Genomic DNA, 18,884 nt, shown 5'->3' with positions numbered 1-18,884 from the left:
TAATTGCCCTTGCACTAGATACCTTACAGCCTGTAGCATTACCCTCCTTCCATAGGCGGAGTAATTGCCCTTGCACTAGATACCTTACAGCCTGTAGCATTACCCTCCTTCCATAGGCGGAGTAATTGCCCTTGCACTAGATACCTTACTGCCTGTAGCATTACCCTCCTTCCATAGGTTTGCCCTTGCACTGGATGCCGTACAGCCTGTAGCGCTACCCTCCTTCCTAGGCGGTGTACTTGCTCTACCACCGGATACTGTACAGCCCATTGCATTATCCTCCTTCCATAGGCAGCGTAATAGCACTACCACTGGATACTGTACAGCCCGTGCCATTACCCTCCTTCTGTAGAAGGAGTAATTACACCCCCACTGGCTTCTGTACGGCCTGTACCTTTTCCCTCCTTCCTTAGGCGGAGTAATTGCACTTCCACTGGGTACTGTACAACCCGTAGCATTATCCTCTTTCTATGGGCAGTGTAATCTTCTATCGGCAGAGTGTTTACATCCCATTGGTTCCTATACGTCCGGTAGCATTGCCCTCTTTCCATGGGAGGAATTTTTATACCGGCGTAATTGCACTACCACTGGATCCTATGCTTCCGGTAGCATTACCCTCCTTCCGTAGTGGGAGTATTTGCACTTGCTCTGGGTACTGTACATTCTGTATCATTACTCTCCTTCTATAGAGTAATTGCACTACCACTGGATCCTGTACAGACTATCGCATTACCCTTCTTCCTTAGACGGAGTAATTGCACTTCAACTGGATCCTGTACAGACTATCGCATTGCTCCCTACGCAGGCGGAGTGATTGCACTAATGCTGGATATCATCTGTCCTGTCAGTTTTTCCACTTATATAGGTGGTTTACTTGCACCGTAGTCGCATACTGTAGATCCTGTAGCATTTTCCTCCTTCTATAAAGTAATTGCCCTATCATTGGATCTTGGACAGACTGTCGCATTACCCTCCTTCCTTAGTATTGCACTTCCACCGGATACCATACGTCCTGTTGCATTAACCCCTCTGCAGGCGGAGTAATTACTCTTATATTGGATATCATCTGTCCTGTCGGCTTTCCCCCTTCTATTGGGGGATTAGCTGCACCACAATTATGTGTTAGAGATCCTGTAGCATTAACCTCCCCCATTGACTGAGTAGTTGCACAACCAGTAGTGCTTGCACTACCAGTGGACCCTGTACATCTTTTCGGTTCCCCTCTTTCCATCAGCGGAGTAATTCCACTACCACTGGAAACTTATCCGTCTTTCTTGGGTAGAGTAATTTCTTCGAAGTTGTCTACTGCGACTATTCTCATTTGTTCTTTGTTGCATGGCATCCCGTTCCATTGGTGGCCTATTGGCAAGACACGGTACCTACAATCGCCTTATCCCCGTAATAGGTGGTATTTTGGCACTACTGCTGGATACTGTGACAGCTTTACACTACCCTCTTGCTCAGGTATTCTTAGTTTGGATTGGTGTCTGGCGCCTATGTGGCAGCCTCTGTCTTCCAGGTCGGCCTTTAGCTCTAACAGGCCGTTGGTGTACCTCATACCTTTCCTTGTGCCTTGAGTCCCTGTAAGGCGTCCATACTCCTTCCGTAGGTGGAACGTCTGCTCTGATTGCCAGATTTCTTCCTTCTCAGGTGGAGTGTTGCGCTAGCACCAATTCTTAGTGGCTATTGCTGTTGTCCTCATTTTCAGGTGGAGTCTCTCCTCTAACCCTAGAGGCCATAGTTGTTGCGATCGCCTCCCCCCTGTGAGGCAGTCTTTGCACTGCCCATAGATATTCTGGCTACTCCGGTTCCATGGCTACTAAAGTGTGAACCCTTCCCAGGGGGGATTTTTGCGTTTATCCTTCAACTACAGCTTACATAACGCATGGGCGGGGGACGCTACATTTATGGTTTTCTTCACATCCCCCTTCCTTCATGTGGAGCAGTGGTTCTCAACATTTCTAAAGCCGTGACCCCTTAATACAGTTCCTCATGTTGTGGTGACCCCCAACCATTAATTTTTTTTTCCTTGCTACGTCATAACTAATTTTGCTACTGTTATGAATTGTAATGTAAATATCTGATATGCAGGATGTATTTTTATTGCTACAAATTGAACATAATTAAAGCAGAGTAATTAATCACAAAGACAAAATGTTATATACTGTCAAATATTTATTTCTAATTACAAATAAATGAAATTTTGTATTGAAGCATGGTGTAGCATGGGTAACATACTTAATATAACAACAGTAAACAACATCGCTACATTTTGCAACAGTATGCATAAAACAGCCAACGTTAGTGCGAAGGTTGAGATTGCTTCCGTCTCACCAGATCAGATATTCTTGGGGCAGTCTTTGCAAGAGCACACCGAAGATCATCTTCCACAACAAGTCTACTTCTGTATTTAGACTTGATAACCAACAAGCTGGAAAACCCTGTTTCACATAGATAAGTTGTTGGAAATGGAAGAAGAAGGCGCAACACAGTCTCAGACAGAACAGGATATGACTGCAAATGCTTGATCCAGAATTTAGGAACTGGCATTGTAGAGAAATCAGTTCTCGCTGAATCGTTGTTAATAAGTTCAATGAACTCCTCTTGTGCTCTCTCAGGAACATCTTCAACTTTCACTGTGAATGGGCTTCTGGCCAGAGCAAATGGGGTGTCCGGTAGATTTGGAAAGTACATTGAAATTTCATCTTCAAGCATATGCAAGTGTTCTTTCACAGAAATTATCATTGTAATTCTTTTGTCTGGTTCAATCCCATGTCCCTCAAAGAAAGTAGCTAAGGTAGGCAACATGTAAATATTATTGTTATCCATTTTTTTTTTGCCAAAGCTGAAGTTTCATTTGGAATGATCGAACCTTTTCAGACAAATCAAGGCACGTTGCATTTGGTCCTTGCAGTGATAAATTTAACTCCTTCAAGATGACAAAGATGTCAACCAAGTAAGCTATTTTCTGCAGTTCACTTTTATCGCTGAAAAGTGCCTCAAACTGTGGTTTTGCCTTCTGATTACAAAACATTCTGAGTTCATCACGAAGATCAAAAACACGTTTTAAAACTTTTCCTCTTGATAACCATCTCACTTCAGTATGAAATAACAAAGCATTGTGTGTCGCATCCAACTCGTTGCACAGTTTCGAAAAGTCGACTGTTTAAACTGCTCGCCTTTACAAATTGACACAACTTATGACGCTTTTCATAACTTCCTGTAAATTTTGTGGCAGCGTCTTCGTTGCTAATATTTGCCTATGAATCATACAGTGAGTTCCAATGACTTTTGGTGACTCATTCAGTACCAAACGTTGAAATCCAGATCGACATCCTAGCATAGCTGGAGCACCATCAGTACAAACACCACAAACCTTTTCCCAAGAGATCTGATGCTCTTTCAGAAATGATCCAACTTTGTCAAATACATCATGTGCAGTAGTTGTCGTTTCAAGAGGTTTGCAAAAAAGAAACTCCTCTTTAAAGTCGCCGTCATTAATATACCTCACAAAAACCAGTAACTGTGAACAGTTTGCCACGTCTGTAGATTCATCAAGCTGGATACTAAATATTGGAAGTGGAGCAGATTTAATTTCCTGTACTACCTGACTAAGAATATCAGCCGACATGTCATCTAATCGTCTGCGAACAGTATCGATCGTTAGATAAGGAAATTGCATTCAATTTCGTAACATATTCGTCTCCGATCATAACTCGAACAATGTCTTTGGCCGCTGGCAACAGTAAATCCTCACCAATGGTGTGAGGTTTTATAGCTCTGGCAATTCTACATGCCACCAAATATGAAGCTTCAACGGCTGCTACGTTTTGTTTGTAATACTTGCCACCAGTGTCAAGTCTGGCTTTTTTAAGTGCATCAGCTTTGCTTCTAAAATAGTTGGTATCCCTGCCGGCAAAGCTCGGATGCTTGCTATCAAAATGGCGTTTTAGTTTGTTTGGCTTCATAGATTCAGCTGATAGAACTTCACAACAAATAACACATTGTGGTTTCTCAATCCCTACTGTAATTATTGAGGTAAAACCATACTGTAAAAAATCCTCACTATATTTTCTTATTTTAGGGTTCTTCTCTACACGATCCATTGTCATGGGATGGTTTGTTATCTAAATGAAAATAATATATGACAATAGCTGATGAACAATAATTCAAGTGTTGCCCTGTCTTACCTCCAATGCCTTTAACACAGCAGCTGCTTTCTACAATACCTACTCTCTGCAGATGTGTGACCAGTCTGCATAAATACAATGGCGCCAATCCCAGTGTCGGACTGGAACTCCCGTGGCCCACCTGGAGAATTGGGTCTGATGACCCACCAAAAACACGCACAGACACCAATACACCAAATGTTAATTCAAATACACAAGTATTCATTCATAACCACAGAACTTTAGCATAAATACAAAATATTTGTAAACCAAATAAATAACTTTAAAATAAATAATAAACAACAAATACCCCCTAAAAAATAAATCAGTGGCGCGCACAGTTCCCCTCAAATAAATAACTCAGTGGTGCTCACAGTACCCCCCCCCACACAAAAAAAAATCAAAAAAAAAAATCAGTGGTGCTCAGGGTAACCATCAAATAAATAAATCAGTGGTGCTTCAAGTCCCCCCCAAATAAATAAATTAGAAGTGCTCAAGGTCTTCAAATAAATAAATCAACGGGGCTTCAGGTCTCCCCCAAATAAATAAATCAATGGTGCTCAGGGTCCCCCAAATAAATAAATCAGAAGTGCTCAGCCAAACAAAACTCATTATTTATGGCCCTGATTCTGTAGTTTACAGAAACACCCCATATGTGGTCGTAAACTGCTGTATGGGCACACGGCAGGGCGCAGAAGGAAAGGAATGCCATACGGTTTTTGGAAGGCAGATTTTGCTGGACTGGTTTATTTACACCATGTCCCATTTGAAGCCCCCCTGATGCACCCCTAGAGTAGAAACTCCAAAAAAGTGACCCCATTTTAGAAACTACGGGATAGGGTGGCAGTTTTGTTGGTACTAGTTTAGGGTACATATGATTTTTGGTTGCTCTATATTACACTTTTTGTGCGGCAAGGTAACAAGAAATAGCTTTTTTGGCACCGTTTTTTTTTTTGTTATTTACAAAATTCATCTGACAGGTTAGATCATGTGGTAATTTTATAGAGCAGGTTGTTACGGACGCGGCGATACCTAATATGTATACAATTTTTTTTATTTATGTAAGTTTTACACAATGAATTCATTTTTAAAACAAAAAAAAGTTTTAATGTCTCCATAGTCTAAGAGCCATAGTTTTTTCAGTTTTTGGGCGATTATCTTAAGTAGGGTCTCATTTTTTGCGGGATGAGATGATGGTTTGATTGGCACTATTTTGGGGTGCATATCACTTTTTGATTGCTTGCTATTACACTTTTTGTGACGTAAGATGACAAAAAATGGCTTTTTTTTACACAGTTTTTACGGTGGTCATCTGAGGGGTTAGGTCATGTGATATGTTTATAGAGCCAGTCGATACGGACGCAGCGATACCTAATATGTATACTTTTTTTTTATTTATGTAAGTTTTACACAATGATTTCATTTTTGAAACAAAAAAAATCATGTTTTAGTGTTTCCATAGTCTAAGAGCCATAGTTTTTTCAGTTTTTGGGCGATTATCTTGGGTACTGTATGATTTTTGCGGGATAAGATGACGGTTTGATTGTTACAATTTTGGCGTACATGCGACTTTTTGGATTACCTTTTTTGGGAATTAAGGTGGGCAAAATTTAAATTTTCTCATCGTTTTTATTTTTATGGTGTTCACCGTGCGGGGAAAGTAACATGACCGTTTTATAGATCAGGTCGTTACGGACGCGGCGATACCTAATATGTGTAGTGTATTTTTTAATATTTTTTTTTTATTCAGGGATAAATGTTTTTTTTTTTTTATTTTAATTTTTTTCACTTTTTTTTAACATTTTTTTGACCCAGGCCCACTTGGTTCTTGAAGATCCAGTGGGTCTGATGTCTGTATAATACAGTACAGTACACCATATAGGGTTCTGTACTGTATTTTACTTACACTGAACAGATCTATGCCTTCAGCACAGATCTGTTCAGAACCATGGACAGCAGGACGCCTGAGAAGGCGTCCTGTTGCCATGGGAAAAACCTTCCCCGTCTGCTCAGTTGTAGCCACAACTTCGCAGACGGGGAAGGGTAAGGACGGGGCTCTCGGGGGGCTGTCTGGGGGCTCTCTCCCTCTTCCATCGGGGGCTGCAAAGGCACAGCAGCCCCCTGATGGGAGAGGGAGGGTGCTCCCTGAGCTGTTAACCTTTTCCATACAGCGGTCCGTACGGACCGCTGTATGGAAAGGGTTAAACGGCTGACATCGCATCACCGATGTCAGCTGTTTATACCAGGGTGCCAACAATGTGCTGACACCCTGGTATAACCACTGTACACCAACGATTATTATAATGGGAGGCGGGCGGGGGATCGCGATCCCGCCTGCCGCACCGCCCGCATCCCTCCCCCTGCACCTCCCACCCGGATAAAATCGCTCAGGGGTGCAGGGGGGGGGGGGGGATAAATTAATATTTTATGAATACTAAAGTTTCTGATCCCCGCGGTCAGGGACCGCGGGGATACAGGCGGCCCGACTTACCCGTCCAGATGATAGGACATCACTTCCTGTGCGCGGGCGACCCCCCCGGAAGGGGCTGATCGACCCCCAAAGGGGTGGCGACCCCTAGGTTGAGAACCGCTGATGTGGAGTATCAGCCCTGGCATTTCGGCGGGATGTACACAGCATTCCTCCTCCTAGGCATGGTGCCTTCTCGCTATTTCTAGTTGTGATCGTGTCTACATTTCCTTCTGCCACAGGAGGCACTTTGCTTATGTTCTGCCATGACATGCTGCTGCTGAGGGGCTTGCTCACTACTGCTGGCCATTAGTAGGAACGGAGGAGGAGGGGAGGGACTGTGGCCACTGCACCACCAATGAGAACAGAGAGGAGGAGGAGGAGGGGAGGGACTGTGGCCACCAATGAATATAGTTAATATGCCTGAATACAAACATAGCCTGCATGTGCCGGCCATATCCCATACCTGGCCTCTATTACTGCGCGCCGTGATCCGCCGCAATTAACCCCTCAGGACCTCAGCCCCTCCCTTCTACTCCCCCTCTTCTAAGTATTATAATAATTGTGCCCCCCCCCCCCCCCCCCCACACACACACACAATTAAATCATTGGTGGCAGTGGCCCCAGGGTGGCAGCTTGTGATCGGAGCCCCAGCAGTGTAATTGCAGGGCTCCGATCGGTTACCATGACAGCCAGGACACTACTCAAGCCCTGGCTGTCAAATTCAGCTTGCTGTGCGGAGCAGGGAGTGTGTGAAGTCCTATTCACCCTAATAGAGCTCTATTAGGGTGAATAGGACAAGGGTTCTTGCCCCTAAGGAGGCTAATAGTTATTACATAAAAAGTGAAAATATAGAATATTTTGCGATATATATCGCACATGCTTAAAATTATATCGCAATATAGATTTTAGGCCATATCGCCCACCCCTAGCGCTGGCTTAGCGCCTTCTTCCCTGTACCACATTGCCTCTACAATCGACTAGGGTGACAGCATCAGCGTTCCCTCTGTGTGGAGTTTGGGTATGCACTTATTCAGTTTGCATATGTGAGTTGTCTACATGGCTCCCCTCCCCTGGTCGAGCGGTCGTACTGCCCTTGTTGTCACTCCTAAGTGCTGGTTTTCTACTAAGCCGCATCAGCTACTTCTACTTCTCCCCTTCCGCAGGGTGAGTAGTTGCGCTTCCCCACATATTGTTACTGCCTGATCGGCCAGTGTTCATAGCCATTGGGTTCTCATATGCCCCTCTTTCTGCTGTGGGGTGCCTACGCAGGTGGTGTTTGTTCTGTTACCATTTTTTTTCTGGGGCTTTGTGGCATTTGGGGGCCACTCCCTTCCTGGTGCAGTAGTTTTACTCTCTCTGGTTCCTGTCTGCAGCTTCCGATTAGGTCTGCCATTTTAGGCAGCCTTCCATGGAGTATCAGACGGTTTCTCTCTTCTCTTGTTCTGGAATTTAAGGTCCTCCTCTACATGCCTCTGCTTACCACATTGGCGTTTTCCTGGGGGAACATTCTTATGAAGAAACCCCCTTGGCCGTAGGTCTGAAAGGGACGTTTTTGATCCCGGAGGACACTCTCTTTCCCGATCAGGTTACTCCCCAATTTTTTTGGGCAGTTTTGGGTTGGTTCCACTGCCTTGTTCCCTCTGGGTTTCTTCACTTCCTTCAAGAATTTTTTCTTGTTGGCCATTCTCATGCCTGACTTTCAGGTTCTCTAGCTCTGACTTGTTCGACGTGGTTCCGCTTGAGTGTTCTTCTCATCTGGCAGTCCGGTATGGTATGTGGGGCCTTTGCCTTCGGGCATTCCTACTTCTTCCCCCATGGGGGGCAAGTTTTGTTACATCTGCAGTTCTTTGGCCCTTGATATCCAGACGCCATTTTCAATTAGTCTTCTTCCAATCAGTATTCCACCCGCCCCCCCTGGGGTTTTGATCCTTGGGCATTACTCCTTAACAGCCCTCTGGATCCAGGCTACGTATTTCTCTCCTGTATCTTCCACGATCGCTCCATTGCTTCTGGTGATTGACTTGTCTTGATTCTTGTCCATCTTGTGGATATTCTGTGTGCTCTCCACTTCTTCTGAAGTCTCCTAAGCCGTGACTTATATTTCCTGAGCTGTTCTTTCTTCTGCTCTGCCGGAGCCTCTGTGTATTCAGCCGCTCTCTGGCTAGCCTTCTGGAGAATGGGTCTTCCTGTCCCTTTTCAGGGTTCCTGGTGTGTCTTTCCCCCGCATTTCTATGCGGGGCCTTATGACCGGCCTTGGGTTCGTTCTGTCCTTGTTCCCTCCCCATAGTACTGCTCTTTAACGTCCCATGGTCTTTTCTGTGTCCCCCAATGATATGAGCGGAAAATAGTATTTTTTTATGCTTACCTGTAAAATCCTTTTCTCGCGTTCATTGGGGGACACAGCTCCCACCCTGTATGTACATTGCTGGTTCTCCTAGATAGGTCCTTCTGGTTCTTGATGACCCATCTCCAGTTTTCTTCCTTTTTGTTTTCTGTTGGCTTCTCTTGGCTGCTCCTACTGCTTTTGTACAAACTGTTTAGCTCAGTGTCTGCAGGAAGGGTATAGCTGAGAGGAGGAGCTAACACTTTTTTTTGCTTAGTGTTGCCTCCTAGTGGCAGCAGCTAAACCCATGGTGTTCTGTGTCCCCCAATGAACTCGACGAGAAAAGGATTATTACAGGTAAGCACAAAAAAATCCTATTATCTTCTATCAGTATGTATTATACAGTGCTGCTGCAGAACCTCATAATGCATATTTCTGCTTGCCCGGTAACCATAGGTGTACATAGATGAGCATCTTTGCTCTTCATACCTTCAACACTACAAGTGACTTTCAGGGAAGCCTAAATATTATCTGTATTTTTCTTGACGTGTTGTGTTCTCTTTCTTTCAGCACTTGTGGAATCTCATGGTGGAAGAATCTGATTTGATAGGGCAGTTAAAGGTAAGGGCTGACAATTATGTTTTCACAGCCTACCAATCCCTGGTTCTCATTCAGACTCAGACTTTCCAAACTTAGCAAGTATCTAAGCAGTCCTGAAAGAGAGCCAAACTTTTGTGGAGCACTGGACTTCTTTAATTGTCACTGATATTGTTTCTTACCATTAGTGTTACTTTCATGGCGTTTTCCCTATATAGAATGTGATATGAAAATGCATGAAAAAATGACAAGAGCTCCAGCAAGCTGCGTTTTTTAAATGAAGGCAGAAAGACAAAAAACTCCACTGAAGGGGGTTGTCTCACTTCAGCAGAGTGGTGATCATGCTTGCACACTATAGGAAACAGCACCGGCCTCTCTGGTGGCTGGGAGCGCACATAGGCATGCATACGCAGCAGCTCCTTTCCCGGCTGCCTCAAAATCTGCGCTGCAGCGGTGGTCATAACCCCTAGATACAAACAATGTATAATATGATGGAAAAATTAATCTGGCCAGCAAAGGAGACAATATGGACAATCGCAATACCTTAGTAGTGCTGTAAAGGGGGAATATTAATCACCAATATTTATGCGAATATCGATAATTAATATTCCTAAATAGGAGGAGCCGTCTATTGATGACTCCGCCTATTAATGCCTTTATATAATAATAACACAATACTTTCGCTATGCTTTACACTAATCACTACACTAGCTGCATGCGCCTTACTAACTCGCTACCGCTAACAAGTACACGCTACACAAAGGGTACAAATATAACGGTATTTATTAAAACCTAACACACTAAGCATGCAATACCCTAACAATACAGAACTAAATATACAATCCTAAACTACACTACACGTTCCCAATTCCACCCATAAACTAACTATACAGTTCACGCATACAAGTAATAATAACAACCCACCCATCTAGTTCTATACTATCCCTATGGGGTACGCCGAGGGTTAACGGTGGTCTTACAGTGGTGTAAGCATACCACAAACACAAAGGGTTTACAATGGGGATAATATCAGAGCTGTACTGCTGTACAGGGGTTAAATACCCTGCAAGTGTACAGTGAGGGGGGTGTGTGGCAGGGTTTAAGCAGGGGTTACCACCAGGGGTTAATCAGGGTAGGGAAAGGGTATATCAGGGGTTTCAGGGGTGGGGGTCAGATCATGGGCCAGGGTGCACAGTAGGCAGGGACCAGGGTCCATCAGGGGTTACCAGCACACAGGGACCAGGGTCAGCGGTAGCAGGGATCAGGCATTGCTTATAATTATATATATCTATATCAATAGAATAGATATATATATTTATAGCAGCACACTACAATAATAAGGGGGTAGATCAGGGGTTATAGGGTTGATACTTAATCCTTCCAGAGGCCTTTCCAGGTGCTCATCATGTAGCTGCTCTCTCCCATGTGTCCCTGATTCTATACTGGTTGCAAGAGACCCCTGTTCCTGGTTTCAGGCTCCTATATCAGCCTCAGAAACGGCCCACCTCCCCCCTCCTCAGGGATGTGACATCATAGTGTGACTGTGACGTATGCATGCCAGTTGGCCCCCTGAGGCTAGCAGCACCACACGCCCAGCCATGTCACAAACACAAGGTGGGGCCGCATAGTAAATAGGCTGATAAACTCAACAAAGTGCCTCAAATCAATTGATCCCTTAGCCTTTGAAGTCACCAGCCACCTGGAGACATATCCACCCCCCTGCAGGAACTGGCTGAACGCCGTACCTATGGGGGGAATTTAAGTATATATATATGTATATAGATACTTGGGGCGCATCTATATACATATATATACTCATTATAAACCTGGGGCATACATGGGCAGTTATAGGCCCATATATATATATATATATATATATATATATATATATATATATATATATATATATATATATACCTACCTACCTGGGGGAGAGCCATGGCAGATACACATATATGTCCTCCTGATAATATATATACACATATATAAGGGGGATTATAGATATATATATATATATATATATATATATATCTATGTTATAAGGGGCCACAGCCATATATATATATTATAAGGGGCACGGTCTAAAGGAGGCACATATTTCCCACAGGGGCCACTATGAGCCCCTGGGGATCACCATGGGCAGACGTGCGCAGATGCTGGGCACATCTGCGCACATCGTCCCATGATGCTGTGGTTAATGTATGCACATATATACCATACTACGTCTCAACCCTTTCTCAACAAGTGCCTTGTCGTAACTTTTTCCACATGATTATTGTCATTTGCTGACGTGAGATAACCCATTTAATGAACAAAACCAGAAGTGGGGAAAAAAAAAAAAAAGAAGCTGTTGTGTGTCGTGTCTTTCATATTTCCCATAAGCCTTCAGCCCCCATCTGGAGATTTTTATAGCAAAATGCCACTAAAAGTGTGGAAAATTGCCAGCTAAAATATATGTGTAAAAGCAATCTATTTGTGACCAGACAAACCAATTGGAGCATAGGCAGTTTGAACATGCCGGTTTCAGGCTGTGAATTCCACTCTGGAGATCAGAGCCTGAAATAAGGTATGCCCGCTGTGCCCTGATGCCCCCATCATGCCCTCACTCAGCTACGTTGGCGAAAAATTAAAAACGTTTAGGATGTTAGTATATGATAGTGTAAAATAAAAAGTGATTTTATTTATGCTGCAAAAGTGTATGTGTAGGGGGTGTGTGTGTATGTATGTATGTATGTATGTGTGTGTGTGTGTGTATAAATATAGATAGATAGATAGATAGATAGAGATATATATATATATATATATATATATATATATATATATAGATTATAATATAAATTTGGTATTGCCATAACCGTATCGACCCACAGAACAAAGTTGTAAAAAAATATATATATATATATGGAAAAGACTGCGGCGCTTCCATATGGTGAAAAAATGTGTAGTCCTTTATTCACCCACGCAACGTTAGAGTCCACTTACTGGGACCGTTCTCAAGCCTAGTAAGCAAGTCCCAGTAAGTGGACTGAAACGTTGCATGGGTGAATAAAGGACTACACGTTTTTTCACCATATGGAAGTGCCGCGGTCTTTTTTTAATTTTATTTATTCTTTGATGTTTGGATACTTCTAAACTGCTGGCACTCCTTTCTTTTTGCTACTGATAGTGCTGCCCTATATAGATAGATAGATATCTCTCTCTCTCTATCTCTCTCTATCTCATGGAGAACAGAATAAAACACTGACAGAATTGCAATTTTTGCACACCTTACCTTCCACAAAATGGTATAAAAAGCAATCAAAAAATCATATGTACCCCAAAACGGTACCAATAAATACTACAGTTTTTCCCTCAAAAAACAATCCCTCACACAGTTACATTGCTGAAAAAATAAAAATGTTATGGATGTTGGTATATGGCGATGCAAAATATAACTTAAGGTTAATAAAATGTATTATTTAATACTTAGCAAAAGTAGCAAAACATAAAAAAAAACTATATAAATTTGGCATCGCCATAATTGTATCGACCCACAGAACGAAGTTATTTTATCCTATACAAGACATGGAGAACCCAATTAAAAAAAAAAACGGACAGAATTGCAATTTTTTTCACACCTCACCTCCCAAAAAATAGTATAAAAAGCTATCAAAAAGGCATATGTATCCCAAAATGGCACCAATAAAAACTACATCTTGTGCCACAAAAAAAACAAGCCCCCACATAGCTCAGTCACAAAAACATAGAACATTTATGTAAAAGATTCCAGCAAATTCCATGTTAGAAAATCCAGGCACAGCTCCTTCCCTTCTGAATGCTGCTTTATTCAGGAAAAAATGCATAGCAAATTGTGGGGGGCATTTTCTCCTGTTAATCCTTGTGAAATCAAAACATTTGGTACTAAAGCAACATTGAAAATGTAATGTTTCATTTTCACAGTCAAGTGTTTCTAGATTCTTTGAAACACTTGTTGAGTCATATCGGTCACTGCACCCCTCAATAAATTCCTTGAGAGGTGTAGTTTCCAAAATGGGGTTTCTTTTTGGGAGTTTTCACTGTTGGAGTATCTTGTGGTCTCTTCAAATTCAACATGGTGCCCAAAAATCTGCAGAGGCAAAGGGTTAATGGATCACAGACAGCTAACTTAATCTAGATCACTGGACCATTTAGACCAGGGATGCCCAACCTGCGGCCCTCCAGATGTTGCAAAACTACAACTCTCAGTATGCCCGGACATACTACAGCTATCATCCTACAGCTGGGCATGATGGGAGTTGTAGTTTCATAACAGCTGGAGGGCCGCAGGTGGAGCTTCCCTGATTTAGACAGTGAGACCACTTGCACTCTACTGGAGCTAAATGTTCATGAAATAAAATGGTGCTATCACTAATGCATGGGACATATTCCACAACTGACATTGTGGTAACCTTTATTATGACCAGTGTATTGTGGATAGCTTGGTATTTAATGTTGCTTTTTATTCTGTTTCTAGTTAGAAAAAGATATTGCTTTGTTCTTCCAGATTATAAAAGATTTCTACCTGCTAGGAAGAGGTGAATTGTTTCAGGCTTTCATAGATATAGCCCAGCACATGCTGAAAACACCGCCTACAGCCGTCACAGAACACGGTGAGTGTGAGGCACCACTCATTGCCTGGTGTGGGCCGGGGTCCTCCCAGGTACTGTATTTCCACAAAACAGGAACTCCAATGCAGAAATTGCACTGACACTGCTGGCCCTGCATTTATCAGTGCAGTTTCCGAGTCTAGAAGGGGTAAAATACATGTGGTGACATCATTGAGACGTGACTTTTTAGAGGTCCTGCATACTGGGTCTCCTACACTAAAAACGAGGAAGGCAAGAGAGGAGCCCAAAGAGCTCTACTGAAACACTCCTTCCACCTTTGCCCCTGCCAGTCCAGGATTTGTTTGGAATGGGGAAAGTATGGCTGCCAGTGGGGGAACAGTGGTTTAGGGGACAGTGGTACTGCCCTGCCAGGGGAGGGGTAGAAGGGAATAAATGCTTTTGCAAAGGTGGGAAGGGCATAATCCTATTATCAGTCAGGGTGGGGTGGAAAGGTATTTGGTGCTGCTAGCGGGTATTATGTGTTGTGCATAGTGGTTGGCACTGTTGGGTGTAATATGGTGCTGCACTGTGGTATTTGGCACTGGTGTGTTCCACTGCCAACTACCTAGGGGTGTCCACTATACATGTCACAGAGGTGCTGATCCTTACATCTATATTATTTCTCAAACAATTTGAGGGTGGCATTTCAGTACCGTGGCAACAATGATTGGAGTAGACCTACTGATTGACATGGCTGTCCTCATAAGGGGACCTGTGGATTTAACCCTGTATGGGGAGCCACCGTATACATGTCCTAATGTAAAGCAAATTTTGAAACTACTCATCTAATTTACATATAGTCTCCATATATCTTTGGATCCTTTGGTGCCACACAGACCTAAGCGGACAAATAATGGTTTTGTGTTCTTTCATTGTATACAGTACCTTGGACTCGTAGATCACATAACAGAGCTCATCTATGTACAATATCCATTACAATAGCTTATTTTTTTCTCCAGATGTTAACGTAGCCTTCCAGCTCTCAGCGCATAAGGTTTTACTCGATGATGACAACATTCTCCCCCTGCTCCATTTAACCATTGATTACCATGGAAAGGAGCAGAAAGGTATGCAGCGGTGTATTCTTTTTAGACAGTCATTATCTGGTATTCTTTTCATCACCAGTGGATATTTGTCTTATGTTGGTACAGATAGAGGAATTTATCAAGGGCTTTGTGTCCGTTTTATGGCATAAAAATTTTGCAAGTTTGCAGCATGTCATTTGTGTGTGACAATATCAAACTTTTTACACTTTAAGGCAAGGGAGATTTATTATAATTTCTGCCACAAATTGTTGGCATTTTATAGAAAAGTTTTGAGCCAGTTCATAGCTGGCATAACTTTCATATTGTGCTGCATAGACAATGTACTAAATTTACCAAGAGGTGCGTGCCTCTTAACAGTTTTTTATTTAAAAAATGTACAACATTTAGCATTTTTACACCACTTAGTCCAGTTTGGGAAATTGGTGTGGCTAGCCTAGCAGATTTATGCCAGCTTTAGATTTTGAGAAATTTGTAGCAAATTACAGCAACCCAGACTCCTGAAAAATGGACTTCAGAAATTTCCCTCATGATTTCCCCCAATGACTGAAGACACAATGGAAGCCCAGTTTTCCTGCAGATGTAGAACTTTAGAGGTTGTCACATGTGTGAATATGTTCATATTAGAAAATAATATGAAAAATGTTCTTATCCTAGGTACAAATTTTCCAGTGATGTGTTTTTTTCCCATTTGTTTGTATCTACAGACCTGTCTCAGCCCCGTGAAGGTCCTTCACGTGATGCATCTCCAAGGGAGGCTCCTACTTCTGGCTGGGCAGCTCTTGGACTGTCCTATAAGGTGCAGTGGCCATTACACATTCTCTTCACTCCAGCTGTGTTAGAAAAGTGAGTGGTTCTGGGTCTTACTTTGCAAGTAAAACATCTTCGAAATTATTTATTTGCTAACATTTTTATATATGTTTCATGAATAATCAATCATTCAGTGAAAAGAGTATTGTAAGGTCCTTTTATTGCCCCAAATTACAGTAGTCTAGCTAACTTACAGGACCCTGAAACAGCAGGGAGGCATGGCAGCCCCCAGTATGTATTTCTACTTCCTAGACTCTCCGTTGGTACGTATATGCATATTGGTGGATAGACATTGACATGAGCAATGTAGTGACTGCATGGACAGCGGCTCTTATGGGATCTTGGAGAGTCTCACAAACCTACTGTGTGGTTATAAACCCCTTTCATCTGCACTGAGTACTGGGGCCCAAGTGTTGAAAGTAGCTCATTGTTTACATAAAAAGGGCAAATTGTCAAAGAACCCCCTTTTTGGTCTAACCCTCACCTGCATCCTTTACAGTTCTTACACTGTGCAGTCCTTTGGAGTAAAATGGGTGTAACGTTTCTAGCACATTTATTTTCTAACAATTAAAGAGGACCTTTCACCAGAATAAAACTTCCAAACTAACTATACAGGCATGTAGAGCGGCGCCCAGGGACCCCCCTGCACTTACTGTTATACCTGGGCGCCGCTCCGTTCTCCCGTTATTGCCTCCGCTGTTATACCTGGGCGCCGCTCCGTTCTCCTGTTATTGCCTCCGGTATCTTCATAGTTAGGCTCCACCCAGGGGAACCTGCCGTCGGCTCATTCTCCCATGTTGTAGCGCTGGCCAATCGCAGCGCTCAGCTCATAGCCTGAGAGAGAAAAAAGCCTCTCAGGCTATGAGCTGAGCACTGCGATTGGCCAGCGCTGCAGCATGGGAGAAGGAGGCGCCGGCAGGTTCCCCTGGGTGGAGCCTAACTATGAAGATACCAGAGGCTATACCGGGAGAACGGAGCGGCGCCCAGGTATAACAGTAAGTGCAGGGGAGTCCCTGGGCGCCGCTCTACATGCCTGTATAGTTAGTTTAGAAGTTTTATTCTGGTGAAAGGTCCTCTTTAATTGCTCTTTTCATTTAATGAAATGAGGAGCAGATATGGGATGTGTCAGAATATGTATACTGCTCTAATTAGCAGTCTATATTCTTTATGTAAATAAATTTGAATCTGTAAGGGAGGAGATTCTAACTTATCATAAAGACCAAGCCAATAAGAGCTCGTGATCTGCGCTAAGTTTGACGACAAAAAGAAGGCAGTGGTAAATCAAAATATATATTTATTAAAATAATAATACAGTGCAAATTAATCAAATATAAAATCGGTGACAATAAAATTATGAAAATTAATTAAAGCCAAAATAACCTATAGGGTAAACATATATTCCTTACAATTCCTTATTATGATAATACCCTACAATATATTTTAAATTACTTTGATACCTGATTTTTTTTCTCTCAGCCGACAGATGTGTCAGATTAAACTCACAGAGATAGATAGAGATATATATATATATATATATATATATATATATATATATTACACAGTACAGACCAAAAATTTGGACACACCTTCTCATTCAAAGAGTTTTCTTTATTTTCATGACTATGAAAATTGTAGATTCATCAAAACTATGAATTGACACATGTGGAATTATATACATAACATAAAAGTGTGAAACAACTAAAAATATGTCATATTCTAGTTTCTTCAAAGTAGCCACCTTTTGCTTTGATTACTGCTTTGCACACTCTTGGCATTCTCTTGATGAGCTTCAAGAGGTAGTCACCTGAAATGGTTTTCACTTCACAGGTGTGCCCTGTCAGGTTTAATAAGTGGGATTTCTTGCCTTATAAATGGGGTTGGGACCATCAGTTGCATTGTGGAGAAGTCAGGTGGATGGGATACACAGTTGATAGTCCTACTGAATAGACTGTTAGAATTTGTATTATAGCAAGAAAAACGAGTCTCCATCATTACTTTAAGAAATGAAGGTCAGTCAGTCCGAAAAATTGGGAAAACTTTGAAAGTGTCCCCAAGTGCAGTCACAAAAACCATCAAGCGCTACAAAGAAACTGGCTCATATGCGGACCGCCCCAGGAAAGGAAGACAAAGAGTCACCTCTGCTGCGGAGGATAAGTTCATCCGAGTCACCAGCCTCAGAAATCGCAGGTTAACAGCAGCTCAGATTAGAGACCAGGACAATGCCACACAAGAGTTCTAGCAGCAGACACATCTCTAGAACAACTGTTAAGAGGAGACTGTGTGAATCAAGCCTTCATGGTAGAATATCTGCTAGGAAACCACTGCTAAGGACAGGCAACAAGCAGTAGAGACTTGTTTGGGTTAAAGAACACAAGGAATGGATATTAGACCAGTGAAAATCTGTGCTTTGGTCTGATGAGTCCAAATTTGAGATCTTTGGTTCCAACCACCATGTCTTTGTGCGACGCAGAAAAGGTGAACGGATGGACTCTACATGCCTGGTTCCCACCGTGAAGCATGGAGGAGGAGGTGTGATGGTGCTTTGCTGGTGACACTGTTGGGGATTTATTCAAAATTGAAGGCATACTGAACCAGCATGGCTACCACAGCATCTTGCAGCGGCATGCTATTCCATCCGGTTTGCGTTTAGTTGGACCATCATTTATTTTTCAACAGGACAATGACCCCAAACACACCTCCTGGCTGTGTAAGGGCTATTTGACCATGAAGGAGAGTGATGGGGTGCTGCGCCAGATGACCTGGCCTCCACAGTCACCGGACCTGAACCCAATCGAGATGGTTTGGGGTGAGCTGGACTGCAGAGTGAAGGCAAAAGGGCCAAGAAGT

At 42.7% G+C, this 18,884-nt stretch overlaps 1 protein-coding gene across 1 annotated transcript in view; it reads left to right on the top strand.

Annotated features, from left to right (window-relative positions):
- Positions 1-18,884, top strand: part of TUBGCP4 (tubulin gamma complex associated protein 4) — a 99,852-nt gene that overhangs the window by 51,235 nt on the left and 29,733 nt on the right. Inside the window, 4 exon segments of the mRNA XM_044279560.1 lie at positions 9,533-9,583; positions 14,082-14,187; positions 15,144-15,251; positions 15,935-16,073. Coding sequence (XP_044135495.1) covers positions 9,533-9,583; positions 14,082-14,187; positions 15,144-15,251; positions 15,935-16,073 — 404 coding nt within the window.

The sequence above is a fragment of the Bufo gargarizans genome, chromosome 2, assembly GCF_014858855.1.
Source record: "Bufo gargarizans isolate SCDJY-AF-19 chromosome 2, ASM1485885v1, whole genome shotgun sequence".
In the NCBI taxonomy this organism is placed as follows: Eukaryota; Metazoa; Chordata; class Amphibia; order Anura; family Bufonidae; genus Bufo; species Bufo gargarizans.
The sequence above is the reverse complement of the archived record's forward strand: the minus strand, read 5'-3'. Positions and strand labels throughout refer to the sequence as shown.